At 53.9% G+C, this 15,707-nt stretch overlaps 2 protein-coding genes across 3 annotated transcripts; both read left to right on the forward strand.

Moving 5' to 3' along the window:
* The first annotated feature begins 3,095 nt into the window (after positions 1-3,095).
* Positions 3,096-5,040, forward strand: LOC113490873 (acrosin-like). Its single transcript, XM_026867484.1, is given in 4 exon segments — positions 3,096-3,559; positions 3,827-3,940; positions 3,943-3,971; positions 4,449-5,040. Coding segments are annotated over 4 exon segments (816 nt in total). The 5' UTR covers positions 3,096-3,303; the 3' UTR covers positions 4,866-5,040.
* A 578-nt stretch (positions 5,041-5,618) lies between these two features.
* On the forward strand, positions 5,619-11,366 carry FSIP2 (fibrous sheath interacting protein 2). 2 transcript variants are annotated; one of them, XM_026867479.1, is made up of 7 exons: positions 5,619-6,741; positions 7,229-7,277; positions 8,960-9,100; positions 9,385-9,546; positions 9,723-9,812; positions 10,183-10,832; positions 10,903-11,366. In XM_026867479.1, the coding sequence occupies exons 1-6, from the start codon at positions 6,737-6,739 to the stop codon at positions 10,795-10,797; spliced, it is 1,062 nt and encodes a 353-aa protein (XP_026723280.1). In that variant the 5' UTR covers positions 5,619-6,736; the 3' UTR covers positions 10,798-10,832; positions 10,903-11,366. The 2 variants fall into 2 exon arrangements, with proteins under 2 accessions (XP_026723280.1, XP_026723279.1); XM_026867478.1 differs by lacking the exons at positions 5,619-6,741; positions 7,229-7,277 and adding an exon at positions 8,099-8,815.
* The last annotated feature ends 4,341 nt before the right edge of the window (positions 11,367-15,707 follow it).

Raw genomic sequence — 15,707 nt, forward strand, 5'->3', positions numbered from 1 at the left:
CTTGCCTTGTAGCTTTTTCTCAGATGAATTGTGTTGCAAGCCCTTAAAAAGAAAAAGTTTGTCCAGAAGGACATTTATTGTATTTTATTTGGCAAAGCGTTTCATGACTCTTGGTAGAATGTGAAAACGTAATGAGTAAAGGAGAGTGAACCTTTAAACAGATTTTTGAAAGCAGTTTTGGGGCAATTTTTGTATATGTACGAAAAGTTCAGTACCAGCTATTGTACCTGAACCTTTCTGCATCAACATACAAAATCTGACTGAAAGGTGAATGTGCTGCAGAGAAAATATTGGTGTGACATCCAAATATTATCCGCAGAATAAGGAACAATTTATCAGAATTGTTTTCTTCAAACTTTGGAATTTTCTTACAAATGTGGAGGATCGTATCTGTGTCATGTACCCTGTTTCACTAGAGAGATTTTTGTCAGCAATAATTCGTATCTATGCACATAGGCCCTGAAGAATATCAGCTAAAAATAGCATGACATTCTGTACTGGAAAGCAGCATTTTGTAGTAAATGTTCTCAAGATTTACTGATCTGTCGCATTACGTGGGCAGGTATATGGTAAGAGATCACAGTGAAGGGCAGAAGGTGAGGTGGCTAAAACCAGATTTCAGAGGGATGGATTTAAACCAATGGGGGTTGAAGGTTTTTCTTAGCTGTTGTTTGTGGTTTTGTCTTTTTCCTTTATCTTTGAATGTCATCAGTTTCCTGAAGGGACATAATTGCACGGAGTGCTGGTAACCTAACAAGCTACTCGGGAATGGGAATGCAGAAACCATTCCATTTGAAGTGGGCCCGGACTGTTGCTGCTGAGCACTAAGCTGGCCTTGGCGGGTGTGAGCCTGGCACTGTGGAGTTGCTCTGTCCTTTCTCGGCTGGCTCGCTGCTGCTGGCTCGTGGCTCTTCTGTGGCCAGCTGCAGTGGGCTCCTGGCTTCCCTGCAGTCACCTGGCAGGATTTCACCTGGGCGCTGTATGGTGAGCCAGCAAAACAGTACCTCTGCGCTGCTGCTATCCCTGGGAAGTCTGGGACACGGCTTGTGTCCTTAATGGGAAATGAGTCCCAGCTCATCACTGGGACAGCACCATCGAAACACTAGAGAGAAACTTGCCCTGGCTTGTAGGGGGGGTGTGGTATCCTCAGGAGGGGAACTGGTTTCACTTCAACTTGAAGCTAAGGTTAATGGTGGCGTTAGCAGCTTCTAAACCGGGTCAGTTAATGGGAACTAGCTGCAGGCTTGCTGAAGCAGCACTAATCTGGCTGCTCTGAATGAAGTGTGTGTGTCTGATCAGCTCATTCTCTCTCAGGAAGCTGAGAAATAGCCCCAGTGCTTAGTCTACACTCCTGTCGATTTTGTTTTGGGTTTGTCCTTAGCTGTTGGAGATGAATGAATGAAAATGGTGTTTGGATTTGCAGCCAGTTCCCATCCCTTGGCAGTGTTATTTCCAGCTGTTCTCTCCTTGGCTCACCGGAGCCCATCAGCTGAAGGACTCTGCTCTTCTGCCCTGGGGGAGTGGGGTGCAGCCTTGAGCATCTAGGAGGGAGGGAGGTGATAGCAGAGGGTGTTGAGGCCTTTTTTGCTTTTCCACTGTGTATTTGTCACAGCCGTGTCCAAATCCACCAGTGGTCTTTCCTCTTGTCTTGTTTTTGCCCCTATCACAATCTCCCCTGACCTCAGAAGAGGAGCCTCCTTTGATTCCACCGGCAGCCGTCAGACACGGCGACAGTATGTTGGGGATATTCCCTGACGGGGAAGTGCAGACAGCACCTTAGATGCTTGATAGCAAACCACAAGCAAAGGCCCTGCTTAGGAAGGTCTGTGTGTGCTGGCGTTTGGAGAAGCACCTGGCGTATGGATCACAGGTCTCTTTGATTTCTTGGGGTTCCACTCGAAGGGGAAGGCGAAGGTGGTGAGTTTGAGTGTCCCTCTGAAGTGTCTGCATCTCCTGGAGGCAGCCCTGATCTCTTGGTTCTGTAAAGGTTTGATTTGACCTCTGGTCCCTCCCGTCAAATTCTCTGCCACTGCAGTTTACCATGAAGGTGTTTCCTTTTGGGGAAGGCAGTTGAGTGGAAAGTGCACTTGTTCAGGAGAAACAGTCTGAACTGAGAGGAACAGTGATCTCTGCTAGCTAACACCTGAGGAAGGAGAAAACCTTTTGTGGTAGGTGTTGGTTTAGAAGTCTCTTGGGTCAGAAATAGTTGCCAGGAAGGTATTGCCCAAATTCGATGGGATATGCCTCCTGTATGTTGGCTTTTTTAAAAAATAAATTTACAATACTACCTTCACTTTAGAGGTAATATTTATTTTCTAGGAAATGCTGAAGAGGGGTAACTTGTTAATGTTTAAAACGGGTTTTCTCTGACCTGAATGGAAGTATCTACAGAGGAATGTGTTGTATTTTGTTTAGGAATAGCTTTAAATAGCTTTTTCTCTTGGTAGAGGAAGAGAATTAAGCGGTTTAATCTTTGCGCTGTTTAGTTCTATTTGGGGTGGGGACAGCTTGGACAGCTGATGTTGTGTAGCCCTGGTATTAGTTCTAGTTCCACTCTGGCTCGAACATGGCTGTGAGACTGGCTTTGGGCACTAAAGCCTGATCCTCATACCCGCGATGTGGTGTCCCTGACCACGCTGAGGAGCCTTTGTCATTAATTCCTTCATTTCTTGCAGAGATGGCGTCTAGTTCTGATTGCTTGCAGGGGAGCTCTAGAGAGAGGAATGGATCCTGATAATTACTGGAACACCTCAATTCTGAGTGAGGGCTGGGAGAGATGTTCATATCCATTGTAGTGCCTTATCTTGTAGTAAGACCTTGCGGAAGCTTTTCCTTGCCTTTTCACATAGTAGCATGAGCCTTTTCACATAGTAGCATGATGTTCATGTGGAAACTGAACATCTGTGAAAAAAGAGTCAGCTTGAACTGTAAATGTGAGCCCACAGCAGGGAGCTCTCAGGGAGCATTGAGCGGGGTGTGCGGGGGTGTCTGATCCCAGCGTCTGCCTCCCCTCGTGCTTGGAAACCCCCATGTTGTCCTCGCCTTGCCGTAGAGCCAGTGCCCGGGCACTGCAGAGCCCGGCTGAGAGGCTGCTCAGGAGAGAGCTGGGCTCCTGCCCCGGCTTCCTCCGGCCTCCAGCTCGACACGCCTCGAGCCCAAGGCACGCAGGGGCAGTCTGAGCCTCCGTAGCGCAGCTTTCCTCTGCCCCGTGCGAAGCAGAGGGCTGGGAGCTGCTGGGCTGCGGCAGCACGTGGCTGGGCTCCCTCTGAGCCCTCTCCCCATCTGCCTTCCAGGAACATCACCATGTGGCGCGTGGTGGTCGGGGCCACCCGCTTGACCCAGCTGGGCCCGGAGGCCCAAGTGCGGAATATCAAGCGGCTTCTGGTTCCCGCGGACTATGGGAACATCCCGCACAGGCAGGACATTGCGCTGCTGGAGTTGGACCAGCCTGTGCAGTGCAGCCGCTCCATCCAGCTCGCCTGCGTGCCCGACGCCTCGCTGAACGTGTCCGAGCTGACGACCTGCTACGTCAGCGGCTGGAGGGCCTCGACGGCGAGCGGTGAGTTCCCAAAGAGCGCTATGGTCCCGAGTGCGAGCTCGGCACACGGTGGAGGCGGGCTGGGCTTCCTGACAGCGGAGGCGAAAGCCAGAGCCCGCCTGCGGGGACGTGTGCCTGTGGAGAGAGGGGCCTGGCCCAGGGCCCGCGGCGAGAGAGCAGGGCAACGCCGGGGCAAAGCCAAGGCCCAGGGCAGGGAGGGGCTCCCCCAGACAGGGCAGGACACCTGGCAAGGAGCTGCCGGGCATTAATTCCTTTCTGTGCCCGCAGCTGCAGGAACAACGGATGTCCTGCAGGAGTCCAAGGTCCACCTCATCAACCTCAACATCTGCAACACCAGCCGGTGGTACGCAGGGGCCCTTCAACCCCACAACCTGTGCACTGGCTCCCCGCAGGGGGCATCGACACCTGCCAGGTAGGAGCCTGTGACAAGGCAGCGCCCAGCGGCACCGGCAGCCCCCTACAGCCGCCCAGACACCCCCCGGCACGGGCTGTGCCTGGCCAGTCGCCCTCCCACCGCTGGGTCCCCACTGCTGGCGGGGCTCACCGCCCCTTCCCCAGCTGCAGGTCCTTGCCCAGGGCCCCGCTTGCCCCAGAGGCCCGGGACTCTGCCCAGAAAGCCCACCCAGTGCTCCTGGCAGCCCCGAGGTCCGGCTCCCAGCCCTGGAACATCCCTCTCGCACCCGGCCAGCGTCGCTGTGCAGAGATGAGCGCCAGCCCCACCCCACGGGCCCACCACCCCCTCCCAGACAAGGTCCTGTCGGCCCCAGCACCTGAGCAGAGCCTCTGTGCTGCGGACACAGCTCTGGGGGTGCTGGCAGAGAGAAGGAGCCCGCCCTAACGCTGCCAGCGGCCACCCGCCACCACCCTGACTCTCTCTCCTCTGCTGCAGGGGGACAGCGGCGATCCTCTCGTCTGCGAAGACAACACTGCCGACTACTTCTGGCTCGTTGGGGTGACCACCTGGGGGACAGGCTGCACGAGAGCAAACCGGGCTGGAATCTACACCTCCACTCAGCACTTTTACAGCTGGATCCTGGAACAGATGGGGCTGAGCCCAGAAGTAACGGCTGCTCCGGCGCCACAGCCAGCCTTCCCCTCAGCCCCCTTGCAGACGCCGAGGCCAAGAGCAACACCATCAGGCGGCTTCAGCTCCGACACCTTTCTACTGCAGAACCTGGTGCAATTCTTCACCTGGTTGCAGGAGCTGGTTCAGAACCTGTGGGAAGGGCTGAGCAGCAGGATGGACAGGATCCAGTGCAGGCTGCAGTGCACCACGGCCACCTCCTGCAGGGGCTCTGCCTGCTGAGCCAAGGGCAGCCTCGGCGTCAGCGGCCTGCTCGGTCCTGCCCACATCCCTCCACCTGCACAGAAAAGGACATTTTCTTTGCAGCTGAATAAATTTTCCACATTTCAGAGGTCACCAGGCTTCGGTTCCATTCCGTCTCCTGAGCAAGGCAAGGATTCCATGCCCAACACCTGCAGAGTGAGGCTGCAGGCAGCCAAGGGAGGCACAAAGGGACAGAGTGACTCTGAGGGGTGACCCCGAGCCTGGTCGGAGGGGAGCGTCAGGGTGCAGTGGCAGAAGGGACCACTGGTCACAGGGGCGAGAGGTCTTGGGGACAGCAGGTGGAGCACAGAGTGTCTTAGGCTGTCTGCTGGTGGGACCCCGGTGTGCGTGTGTACAGGGCTCCAGTGAACCTGAACCTGAACTCTCGTGACCTGGGAGACACGGCTCTGGACAGAGCCAGGCTGTGCCCTGAAGCCGGGCTGGGGAGCTGGCCATCCCAGCACCCATATCCCAGGCGCTTGGCGTCCCTGCTGTCAGCTGAGCCAACTCTGCACGTGCTGCGCTGGTGAATCCAGGGAGTGAAGGGTGTTTGTGTTTCACTAGTCAACATCCAGTCCTGCCCGTCGGGAAAGGCAGAGAAGGACCGGCCTGTGCTCCTGGCGATGGACGGGCTGGTTACGAACCCAGGGGTGCTGGTAAAGGCCTTGGCCTGCCTGTGTCAGTCTGTTCTGCCCTTCACATTACTGGTGTGTGTGTCTGTGTACCTGCCCTTTGGGGTGCAGCATCAGTCTTTGGAAGACACACCCGGGGACGGCTGCAGCCTTATCCATGAGGCTGCGACAGGAGAAAGCTCCTGGGGGTGAATCCCCCAGATTCGGCTCTCGTGGGACTGAAAGGAGAAATCCCCCGTGCTCAGCAGCGCCCTGGCTGCTCCCTGACAGAACGGGGAAGGAAACCCAGAGAAACTCTGCAGCAGAGACCCCGAGGTGCCGAGGCAGCGCTGGCCAGGTGTGAAGGCCTGTGCAGGGACAGTCAGGAAGGGAAAAGGAATGAGTGGCACTGACCCCCCCGGGAAGTTTTGTCAGACCTCTGCAGTTTGATCACTCTAAAAGTAAAGAGCATTTCATCCTGGCAGCGTGTTGGGATGTGGTTAAACTCACGGGAGGGATGTGCCAGCCACACATCAGCTGGGACAGCGTGCGATGTGATGAGCACGGTGCCGTCCCTGCGAGGAAATCCGCCCCAGGCCATGGCAGAGAACTGCAGGAGCTCATCCAGGGCAGGAGGAAGAGCGCTCTGCCGAAAGCCTGGGCAGGGGCTGAGGGGAGAGGTGGCGCAGGAACGCAGTGCTGCTGCCTCCGTCCTCACAGGCACTTTGGTCACAGACGTGTTCTCACCCAAATGGAGCATGGTGCTGCCATTCCGGGCCAGGACGGGGTGTGAAAATAAAGAAGAAAATGAAGAAGAGAACCAATAGTGACCTTGCAGGACCTGGAGTAGCAGAGGGAAGATATTATGGCCATTTATACAGCACGTATAAATGGGCCTCTCTAGGGCATCCCTGGGGCACTGGACTGTCCTCAGACACCTTTTCCACTGCTATCTGCTGTCCAGTAAACTGTGTTTGAGCTTCTGCAACAACTGCTCGGCATGGTGGGCGACAGTTTTGTACAATCAATTCAAAAGGAACAAACGCTGCCTCCGAGTTGCTGATGCTCCATGTTCCCCGCAGGCACCAGGCGAAGTGCTGGGAGGTGATCTGCTGCATCCCCTCTCCTCGCCCCTGGCCTCTGTCAGCCTCATTTCGTGCAGGGGAATGTTTTCCTTGATCCTGGCTGCCTTCGCCCTTTGTTTGGGGATCTGGTCTTGATGAAGATGAAGTAGCAATCATGAGGTACGGGCTAACATGCTAAACGGGGTTGATGCTGTGGAGTCAGCAGAAGGCCAGGACCCTGTTAAATGGAAGTAGCAAAGGAGTAGATCACCTCAGAACCTGGGTGTGTTGTTGGGGTGTGTCTAAATGAATCTTCAGCTGTAAGTACTGTGGTTCCAGCCTCACTGGAAGCCAGAGGCGTCAAAGCCGTGCAGGCCTGTGTGGGCTGAAAGTACAAACAAGAACAAGTTTGAGGGTTATTAGGTTTCACAGGTGGGTAGGAGGGTCACAGTGCTCTCCTGGGATCTGGAAGTTAAGGTGAAGTTGAGACAGCCTTGCTCCATAGCCCGACACAGGGATTGCCTTGGAGCCCCTTCCCCCAGCTCACAGAGGGACTTGGGAGGGAAGGATTTGCCCTCCTCTGGGCCACCGTGATATAATACAATACTTCCATACAATAATTCTAATCCAGTAATTCTTCTCTCCTCTGTCCTCTTTATTCACGTAGAGAGTTGCCAAAGCCGAACTCAGACCAAGAAAGCAAGACTATAAAGAAGGTAAGTAGTGGTAGATCCTAAGGATTCCTTTTTAGCCTGGTTTCTGAGAAGGATTGCGTTTGGCCAGTCTGTTTAACTTGTTCTCAGAAACTTGTGATCACATCAGCCAGAATCAGCTGAGGTTGTGTGTGGAGATATTGCCAAGATATCTTTGGCTGCAGGAAACCTTTCCTTCCTGTGTGCCTTGCTCCCCTCTGATGTCAGAAGGTGGTGCTGGGTATGATCGTGGGGCAAGATTACAAAGTAGGTGGATGGTAGAAACGTCCCCTTTGTTATGGAGTTGCCAGTTTGTTATTGAGATATTCGTGTCTCGGGAAGGTGTTTAAGTTTTCTCCTAAGCTGCAGGAGGCAGGGCAGCGTCTGTTTGTTTTTGTGGCAGACAGTGCCACAGCTTTGTCGAAGCAGGAGTCTTCTGCAGTAGCTGCAGTCTTCACCTGTGCAAAGCAAGTGGAGGAGCTGTGCACCAGGGGAAGGGGGAGAAAGCAGCACGCGGAGACGGGGTCAGGGATAGAGTAATTTATTGTCTTCGGTAAAGACTTGCTGCAGCCCTGCTAGTGCTGCCGGCAGGGCAGCCTCTTGCAGGACTGGGGAGGGTCCTGGGGGCTGGGGGCCCTCCTCTTTGGGGGGCGCCGGGATCCCCCAGGTGAGCAGAGTCCCTGCCCTGGCTGGGAGCGGAGGGTCTGCAGCTACAGCCCTGGGCAGAGGGACCTGCTGCCACCAGCTGCCCCGGCTCCTCCTGGGGCTGCCTCTGCTCTGCCAGGACAGGAGCAGATGGGGGGTGGCCAGCCCCCCATGGAGGGTGGTCTCTGAGGTGCCGCCTGCCTCCTCCCCGTCGTAGCTTTCACGGTTGCTGGAGCAGAGCGGGCTGGAGTCAGAAAACCCTTCCCGGGAGGTGGTGGGGCTGGGGCTGGATGTGGGGCTGTTGTGCTCCCTCCTGGCAGCGTAGGAGAGCAGCAGCCTCCAGGCCTCCTCGCTGCACCGGCGCACGGTGACACCGATGAGGCCACGGCGCAGCGTGCTCCTGGAGCCTGCGCTGCAGCAGCTGGACTGTGGCCTCCTCGTCCAGCCCAAAGCAGCACAGGGCACTCAGGACCAGCTTTTCCGCTGCCATCGCCAGCCCCCACTGCTCCTCATGGATTGCCTCCAGCCTCCGGCGCAGCCAGGGCAGTGTGGGGTAGAGAACATTGTGGTTTTCCTGAAAAAGGGCTGCCCGGACCTCGGGCAGAAGGCCACCCACAGTAGCCCTCTCCTGCACATGGCCGGTGGACAGCAGCTGGGCGGTGCCATGGCAACGCAGTGCTGGGACATGGTGGCACCATGACAACTCAGTGATGTCAAAGTGCAGCAATGTGACACCACAATGCTCGATCTCTCTATATAGAGCCACCTGCTGGGAGAGCGGCTGATGTGGCCACAGCTGGGAACCAGTGCAGGGTCACAGCTCCAGGAGAGCTCTTGGACGAGCCATGGAGCACCGTCTCACCCCTGGCGCCCAAAGGACAGGCACGCTTCCGAGGGCACCAGGACGGAGGAGAAAGGTGAGCGGCACGGCAATAGAGAGGGCTGAGCCAGGGAGCCTGGGGCATGGGGGGCTACTCTGGGGGCCTCGGGATGTGCCCTTTCTTGCAACTGCCATGCAGGAGCCTAATGGAGCTAATGCCTGAGTGTCTCTGTTTCCCTAGGCCGGGCACAGGAGCCAGCACCCAGGAGAAGGAGCTACCGGGCTGACGGACCGTGAGCTGCTGGACCTCCCACTCGGGGCCAAGATCCCTGTGCTGCCTGGCTCCAGGCCTGTTTTCAGCCGGGCGAAGCTGGGAGAGAAGGTGAAGGAAGTAGAAAAGGGGCAGAGAAGCTCTTTTACGGGGTCCCCACCATTCAGAGAAGTCCTTGCAGCCACCTGCTCTACAGCAGGAGCTGCAGCCTTTTGGTCTGACAAGTCGGACCACTCCCACGAGAGATCTTTCCTCTGGCTGGCAAGTCATCCAGGAATTAGGCTATACCTTGGAGGTTTGGAAATGCCACCCTGGGTGTGGGAGGAGCTGGGAAGTGCATCTGTCCCTGCTGCTCTCTCCTGCCCCGTTCATACTCTGGAACATCTCTCTTACAGCTTCAACTGCCCTCAGGCCATTTTGACCTGGGAGATCCCTACTGTCGCCTACTCAGGAGAGAGTACAACAGCCTGCACGACCCATCTCTGAAGGCGTATCACAATCGCAGACACAACTTCAGGAGGCTGAGGGAGGCAGGTTTAGTCACTAGTGATGGCCAGGTAGGTTTGGACGCTGTCGGGCTTATAAAAACGATTGTCTCCAAGCGGGCTTCCCCGAGCTCTGGGGGAGTGTGTGCAGGGGCACAGCTCCCCACCCGCCAGGTTCGGGCCATTGCGGGCTCTGTGTAGCTGGCCTGACAGGGCCTGGATCAAACCCTCCCCTGGTCTCCTCACAGGTGATTTGCACGCTGAAGGAGTTCAATGAGTACAGGCAGTACCTGCTCACGCTCAGGGTGCAGGCAGAGAACGTGGCCAGGCAAGAAGAGGTAGGCAGAGCGGAGTGCTCGCGGACACCGGCCAGCGGCACGGTGCTGAGGGCTGGGGCTGTGCTTGCTGTGTCTCGGGGAGGGGGTCAGTGCAGAAGAGGGGAGGGCTGGGCTGGTGGGCCAGGCGTTGTGACGGGGAAGAGACCGCCCAGCTCAGAGCTGATCTGGCACAGGGTGCTGGGGAGGGCACGGGCTGGACAGGAAGGTCATGTTCAAGCACGCGGGGTGCTGAGGGAAGAAGCGCTTGTCTTCGTCCCTCATCACACGGCTGAAGCAGAGCGCTGGCCTGGGCCCGTGCGAAGCCTCAGCACGGTGGGGCGTGAGCCCTTGTCCAGGCAACAGTGAGCCACAACCTGGTGTCCCCTTTCAGGAGAAGCTTCGGCAGCACCTGGCCAGATTTAAGGCTGCCCCCAAACTGGCAACAGCGAGGGACACTTCTCGCCTGGCACAGCGGCCGTTGCAGCCTCGGAAACCATCCTGCCCACCTCCACCCAAAGGCAGGAAAGGAAGGCTGTGCGCTAGAGTGAAAGGACCTTTGCACAAAGGCCAAACTTGCCCCAAAGCTGAGTTGAGACAGGAAAGTGCCAAGCTGTCCCAGAGGCTCAGCAGCGATGTGGTCCCTGAGGTTCTTGGAACCGGGAATAAGTCAGAGACAGACGTTAAGCCAAATCCAAGAACCTCAGCCAAAGGTTTGGCTATAAGGGCCTTGGCAAAAGACATTGTAGAGAATGTATTAGACCGCGCATGTCAACGTGGGCCTGCTCTGACCCCCGAATTGCAGTCTGGAAGGGGTGTCTCAAAACCGCCCACACCACAGGATGGAAAGGAGAGCCATCCCGCTGCGGATGCCCTTCCCTCCACGGTCCTGCAGTTTTCCAGGCAGCCCGTCCCTCCAGCAGGTCCAAACCCCCCAGCCCACACAGGAGCACGGCGCCCACTGCTGCGCATAAAGCTTCCCCACAGCCAGCCCGGGCGGCCCGTGTGAAAACGAGGGAGTTCCCTGGGAGGCTTGTGAGGGATGTCCTCAAGAGCTCTACAGAGATGAGAGCAGAGGCGAGGATGCAAACTGCCATCTCCAGAGTTCTGCAGCGCCCTGCGGAGTTGTTTGGCAAGAGAGGTGTAGAGCCCCTGGGCCGCTCCAGCAGGGAGCAAACACAGACCTTACTCTCTCGTGCATGCAATAAAAGCCTGTACTCCAGAGTGCTTGCTTGTGCCTGCCTCCATTCAAGCCAGGCCCTACTGTGCCTGGGCATTTTCCCTGCCATCTGTATCGTCGTCTTCCCTCCTACAGCCTCTGCCGTGCTAAGACCCAGTTTTACAGGGAATCTTACCGGGGGAGGTGAGACCTATCCAGCATTCTGTCTTGTTTATGGAGCTTTGCTGCCAAGCTCGTGGCGGGGGCGGTTCCAGCTCTAGGAGCTGGGTTTTCACCTTGTGGGAAGAACATTGTTGCTCTTGGCATTGAGATCCTTTGTCCGGGGCCCCTTCTCCTCAGATCGAGCTCCCCAGGAGCTCCGCACAAACACGTGTGGTCCCCGACCCGGGCACTGCGCTGGCCTGGGTGAGACGGGGAGTCTCAACAATCTTAGATTGATGGTGCAAGGCCTGCGCAAAAACAAGGGGAGGCGTATGGGACTGTTCGAAAAGACATACCAGGTGCTGCTGATAACGTTGCTAGGCGACTATCCCCTAGCCCAAAGAGAAGTCTCCCCTAGTCCTTGAAGTTGTGGGTACCAGCAACAGACTACCCAAACACCAGCATAAACTGGCCTGGCAATCTGGACAAAAGCCAGAGAACAACTGAGGCTGCGCAGAGCGACAGGGTGAAAAGTTCATCAGCGAGGAAGAAGAGGTACTTCATCTTTGTAACAAATAAGCCGGACGGGAGCTATTAAAACTCCAAAGTTATAGAGTGATTTCTCCGGAAAACATCTTGGCACCCCAGATGGGACCATCTCTGCTCAGCTGCCGGGACGCTGCTGGAGGGTGGACGTCCTAGGTGCACCCCGAGCTCTTCTCGGAGGAACTCCGCTCCCAGCTGTCCACTGCGGGGGCAGACAAGGACCATCTGGTTCGCGGACAGAGGTATGTTTAAGGGTAAGGGGCTGCTGGTAAGACGCACAGAGACGTCTGGCGCACGGCTCAGTCCCGAGGAGGGGGTGTACCCATTTGGTTTTGGCTTTGGGATTCCGCGGGAAAGGAGTGAGATCTTCTGGGGCCAGCTACCGATGACTGGTCTATAAGAGGCAGTTTGCATTTTGGGCAGGGTACTGGTAATTCCCGTCACCTGCAGGATCTTGCCTCAGGTCAGTGTATAGTGCACTAATGGTGGATATGCTGGCTTTGAACTGACTGCTAATTGTTAACGGTGTATGATATATGTTACAAACGGACTTGGGGATTGTTTAAACTCGGTGCATTTTGTGGTGTGAGTGGAAAGTGTGGTGGGCCCTTTAAGTGTCTGTGTGCCTGTGTGGTGTGAGTGAGAGCAGCCGCTGCTGTGTGTCTGTGTGCCTGCAGGGGCAGGGTGTGAGTGAGAGCAGCCGCTGCTGTGTGAGAGAGGCAGCTGCTGCAAGACAAATGAGAAGTTTATGTCTGTTTAAATAATACCCTGTCCTTGTATGTCTTGTGAAAACGTTGTATGAGCCGGAGATGGGAAAGTGAATCCCTTCTCTGTCGGTTTGGGTTAGATTTGGTCGGATTGTTTGTGTAGAAGGAGTGAATGGTCGGCACGGGGAAATGATTTATACCTGCTAGAAGGATTGTACACAGGTCCTTCTGGGCAACGGGTAGTACCAGACTGGGTTCGTGGGAGAATCCCCTGCTTCCTCTGTGCTCCTGTGCTCCTACCTTTGGTAATTTTCATCAAGCTTGGGTATTAGCAGAGTGCGTAGATTGTGGATGTAAGTGGTATTATGCGTCTGATAAGAGGAGGTCGAGGTGTGCAGGGTGCTGGGAAGAAGAGGTGTCGTTAGACCTCTCGGTCGAAAGACGGGAGTCGATAATTATTGTGTGGAAGAAGTCATAAGATACCGAAACTTTGGGAAGTGAAGGAGGAAGAGTGGGAGAAGGTTGAAAGACAGTGTAGAAACTGCTATAAGTGGAGAGAAAGGATTTTGGGAAGAAGGAATAATAATGGGAAATAAGCGGGGAAAAATTGTAAAGCAAAACCCATTGGATTGCATACTCAGGCACTGGAAAGACATAACGGGGAGAGGAAGCACGGAGAGCGAGAAAATCCTGATTAAGTATTGTAATCAGTGGTGGCCACTCTACAAACTAGAAAAAGAAGCTAAATGGCCACTAAATGGGACCTTAGACTATAACACGCTTTTGCAATTAATGTTATTTTTACAGAGGGAAGGGAAGTAGGAGGAGGTGTCTTATGCAGACATGTTCTTTACCCTCTGAAATCACCCGGGGTGGCAGAGGGACTGTGCACTAGTTCCACCATAAGATCCTTTAGTGCTTGCCCTGGGAAAGATTGTAAGGGAACTGCTAGCCAAAGTGAAAAGGCTTATTTTTGCAAACCTTTGAAATATAAACTGGGAAAGCAGTTAGGCATACACAAATTTCTGTATATGCCTTACTCCACAAAAGGGCTCCTAGGAAGACACTTACTAGAACAATTAGGAGCAACCATTAACTTTAACCATGGAGAGATTACTCTGGAGGTAAATGACCAAGAGCTTATACAAATCATGAGCTTGTCCCTAACTAGTATCCCCACTGGAGGAGAAATCAGTGAGGAAATTATCAATCAAGTGTATCCCGGAGTGTGGGCCACTGACACGCCTGGAGAAGGGCAAAGAATGCCTCACCCGTAGAGGTAAAACTTAGGGAAGGACAACAACCGGAAAGAATTAAGCAATACCCTTTAAAAAGAAGATCAGGAAGGGATCCAGGCAGTTATAGAAAAATTTTTACAAATAGGATTACTAAATAGATCTCCACCCAGTGGTGGCAAACCCATACACTTTGTAAACAAAATTAACTCCTGAGCTAATCTGGTTTACTGTTGTAGACCTCAAGGATGCTGCTTTCTTTTGCCTCTCCTCGAAGCCAGTCAGAAAATATTTACATTTGCATGGGAAAATCCTAAGAGTGGACGTAAAACCCAGTTGACCTGGACGGTGCTGCCACGAGGATTTAAAAACAGCCCCACTCTATTTGGTAACTAATTGGCCAAAGACCTGAAACCCCAACTCCACCTGAAGAGGGAGGGCTGCTGCAGTATGTAGACACATCCTAATTGCCACCAAGACAAAAGAGGCCTGCGTGACCTAGACGGTAAGGCTTTTTAAATTTTCTGGGACTTCAGGGCTACCGGGTATCTAAAAAGAAGGCCCAAGTGGTGCAGAGTGAAGTGATCTGTCTGGGCTACGAAATCAGTGCTGGAAAGAGAACCTTAGGACAAGCTCGGAAAGAAGCAATTTGTCAGACTCCGAGGCCACAGACAGTGAAAGAACTGCGAACGTTCCTGGGAATGACTGGGTGGTGCAGACCATGGATTTATAATTATGGATTGCTTGTTAAACCTTTATATGCACTACCCGCCACTGAACAGAAAAATCTCCAATGGAATAAGGAGGCCATACGAGCCTTTGACTTGCTAAAGAAGGCCCTGATGTCAGCCCCGGCCTTGGGACTTCCAGATGTAAGTAAACCATTCTTTCTCTTTTCACACGAGAAACAGGGAATTGCATTGGGAATACCGGCATAAGACTTAGGTCCGTATCGTCGGGCAGTCGCCTATTTCTCCAAGCAACTAGATACAAACGCTAAAGGTTAGCCCGGATGCCTACGAGCGGTTGCAGCAGTGATCTTAAACATAGAGGAGGCACGAAATTAGGCCAGAAAATGACTGTATTTGTATCTCACACAGTGTCTGCAGTATTGGAAATTAAAGGGGGACATTGGCTTTTGCCCCAAAGGTTCTTAAAATATCAGGCGGAATTAGTAGAACAAGATGATGTGGAGATGGTAGTAACTAACATTATTAACCAGCTTCTTTCCTGAGTGGAAACACAGGAGAACCAGTGCAACATGATTGCCTGGAGACCATCGAGGCAACACACTCAAGCCGCACAGACCTGAAGGATGCCCCTCTGGAAGATGCTGAGAACTGGTTTACGGAGGGGAGCAGCTATGTTTTGAGCGGCAAGAGGTATGCTGGGTATGCTGTTACTACCACCCAAGAAATAATGGAATCAGGACCACTGCCTGCGAATACCTCTGCACAAAAGGCAGAGATAATCGCGCTGACTCGTGCTTTAGGACTAGCCCAAGGCAAGACAGTGAATATTTACACAGACTCAAAGTATGCCTTTGGGGTAGTCCACGCTCATGGAGCAATCTGGAAGGAAAGAAGACTGTTGGACTCACCAGGGAAACACATCAAACATGGGAAGGAAATTCTGCAACTGCTAGAAGCTGTACAACTTCCAAGGAAAGTGGCAATCGTGCATGTTAAGGCCCACCAAAAGGTGAACTCAGATTTGGAAAAAGGAAATGAACTGTCAGACAGAGAGGCAAAACAAGCAGCCAAAAGAGAGGTAAAAATAGAGGGAGTTTTAGTTCCTGATGAGCAAATCATCCCAGAAGGTAGGCCTAATTACACTAAAGAGGATCAAAAGTTAATTAGAGACCTGGAAGGATCATATAATGAAGAAGGTTGGGCCATCACTCCCCAAGGGAAGGTAGGAATTCCCTCTTGTTTAGCTAGACACCTGGTGCGAGAGGAACACAGGAGAGGGCACTGGGGAGCGGAGGCCCTATACCCATATTTGGTCAAGAGTATTAGAGCTAGAAATCTGTATACCATAGTAAGACAGGTGACTCAACAGTGTGACCTTTGCCTCCAGACTAATCCTAAGAATACCCCCACTCTAGAAG

Source organism: Athene cunicularia, unplaced genomic scaffold (genome assembly GCF_003259725.1).
Source record: "Athene cunicularia isolate RWA unplaced genomic scaffold, athCun1 SCF_53, whole genome shotgun sequence".
Classification (NCBI taxonomy): Eukaryota; Metazoa; Chordata; class Aves; order Strigiformes; family Strigidae; genus Athene; species Athene cunicularia.

What these genes read in the sequence shown, in the direction of transcription:
- FSIP2 (XM_026867478.1), top strand. Translation starts at nt 8,744, where the DNA reads ATGGAGCACCGTCTCACCCCTGGCGCCCAAAGGACAGGCACGCTTCCG. An exon ending in TAGTCACTAGTGATGGCCAG is followed by an intron (nt 9,547 to 9,722) that starts GTAGGTTTGGAC and finishes GTCTCCTCACAG; the next exon opens with GTGATTTGCACGCTGAAGGA. An exon ending in ACGTGGCCAGGCAAGAAGAG is followed by an intron (nt 9,813 to 10,182) that starts GTAGGCAGAGCG and finishes GTCCCCTTTCAG; the next exon opens with GAGAAGCTTCGGCAGCACCT.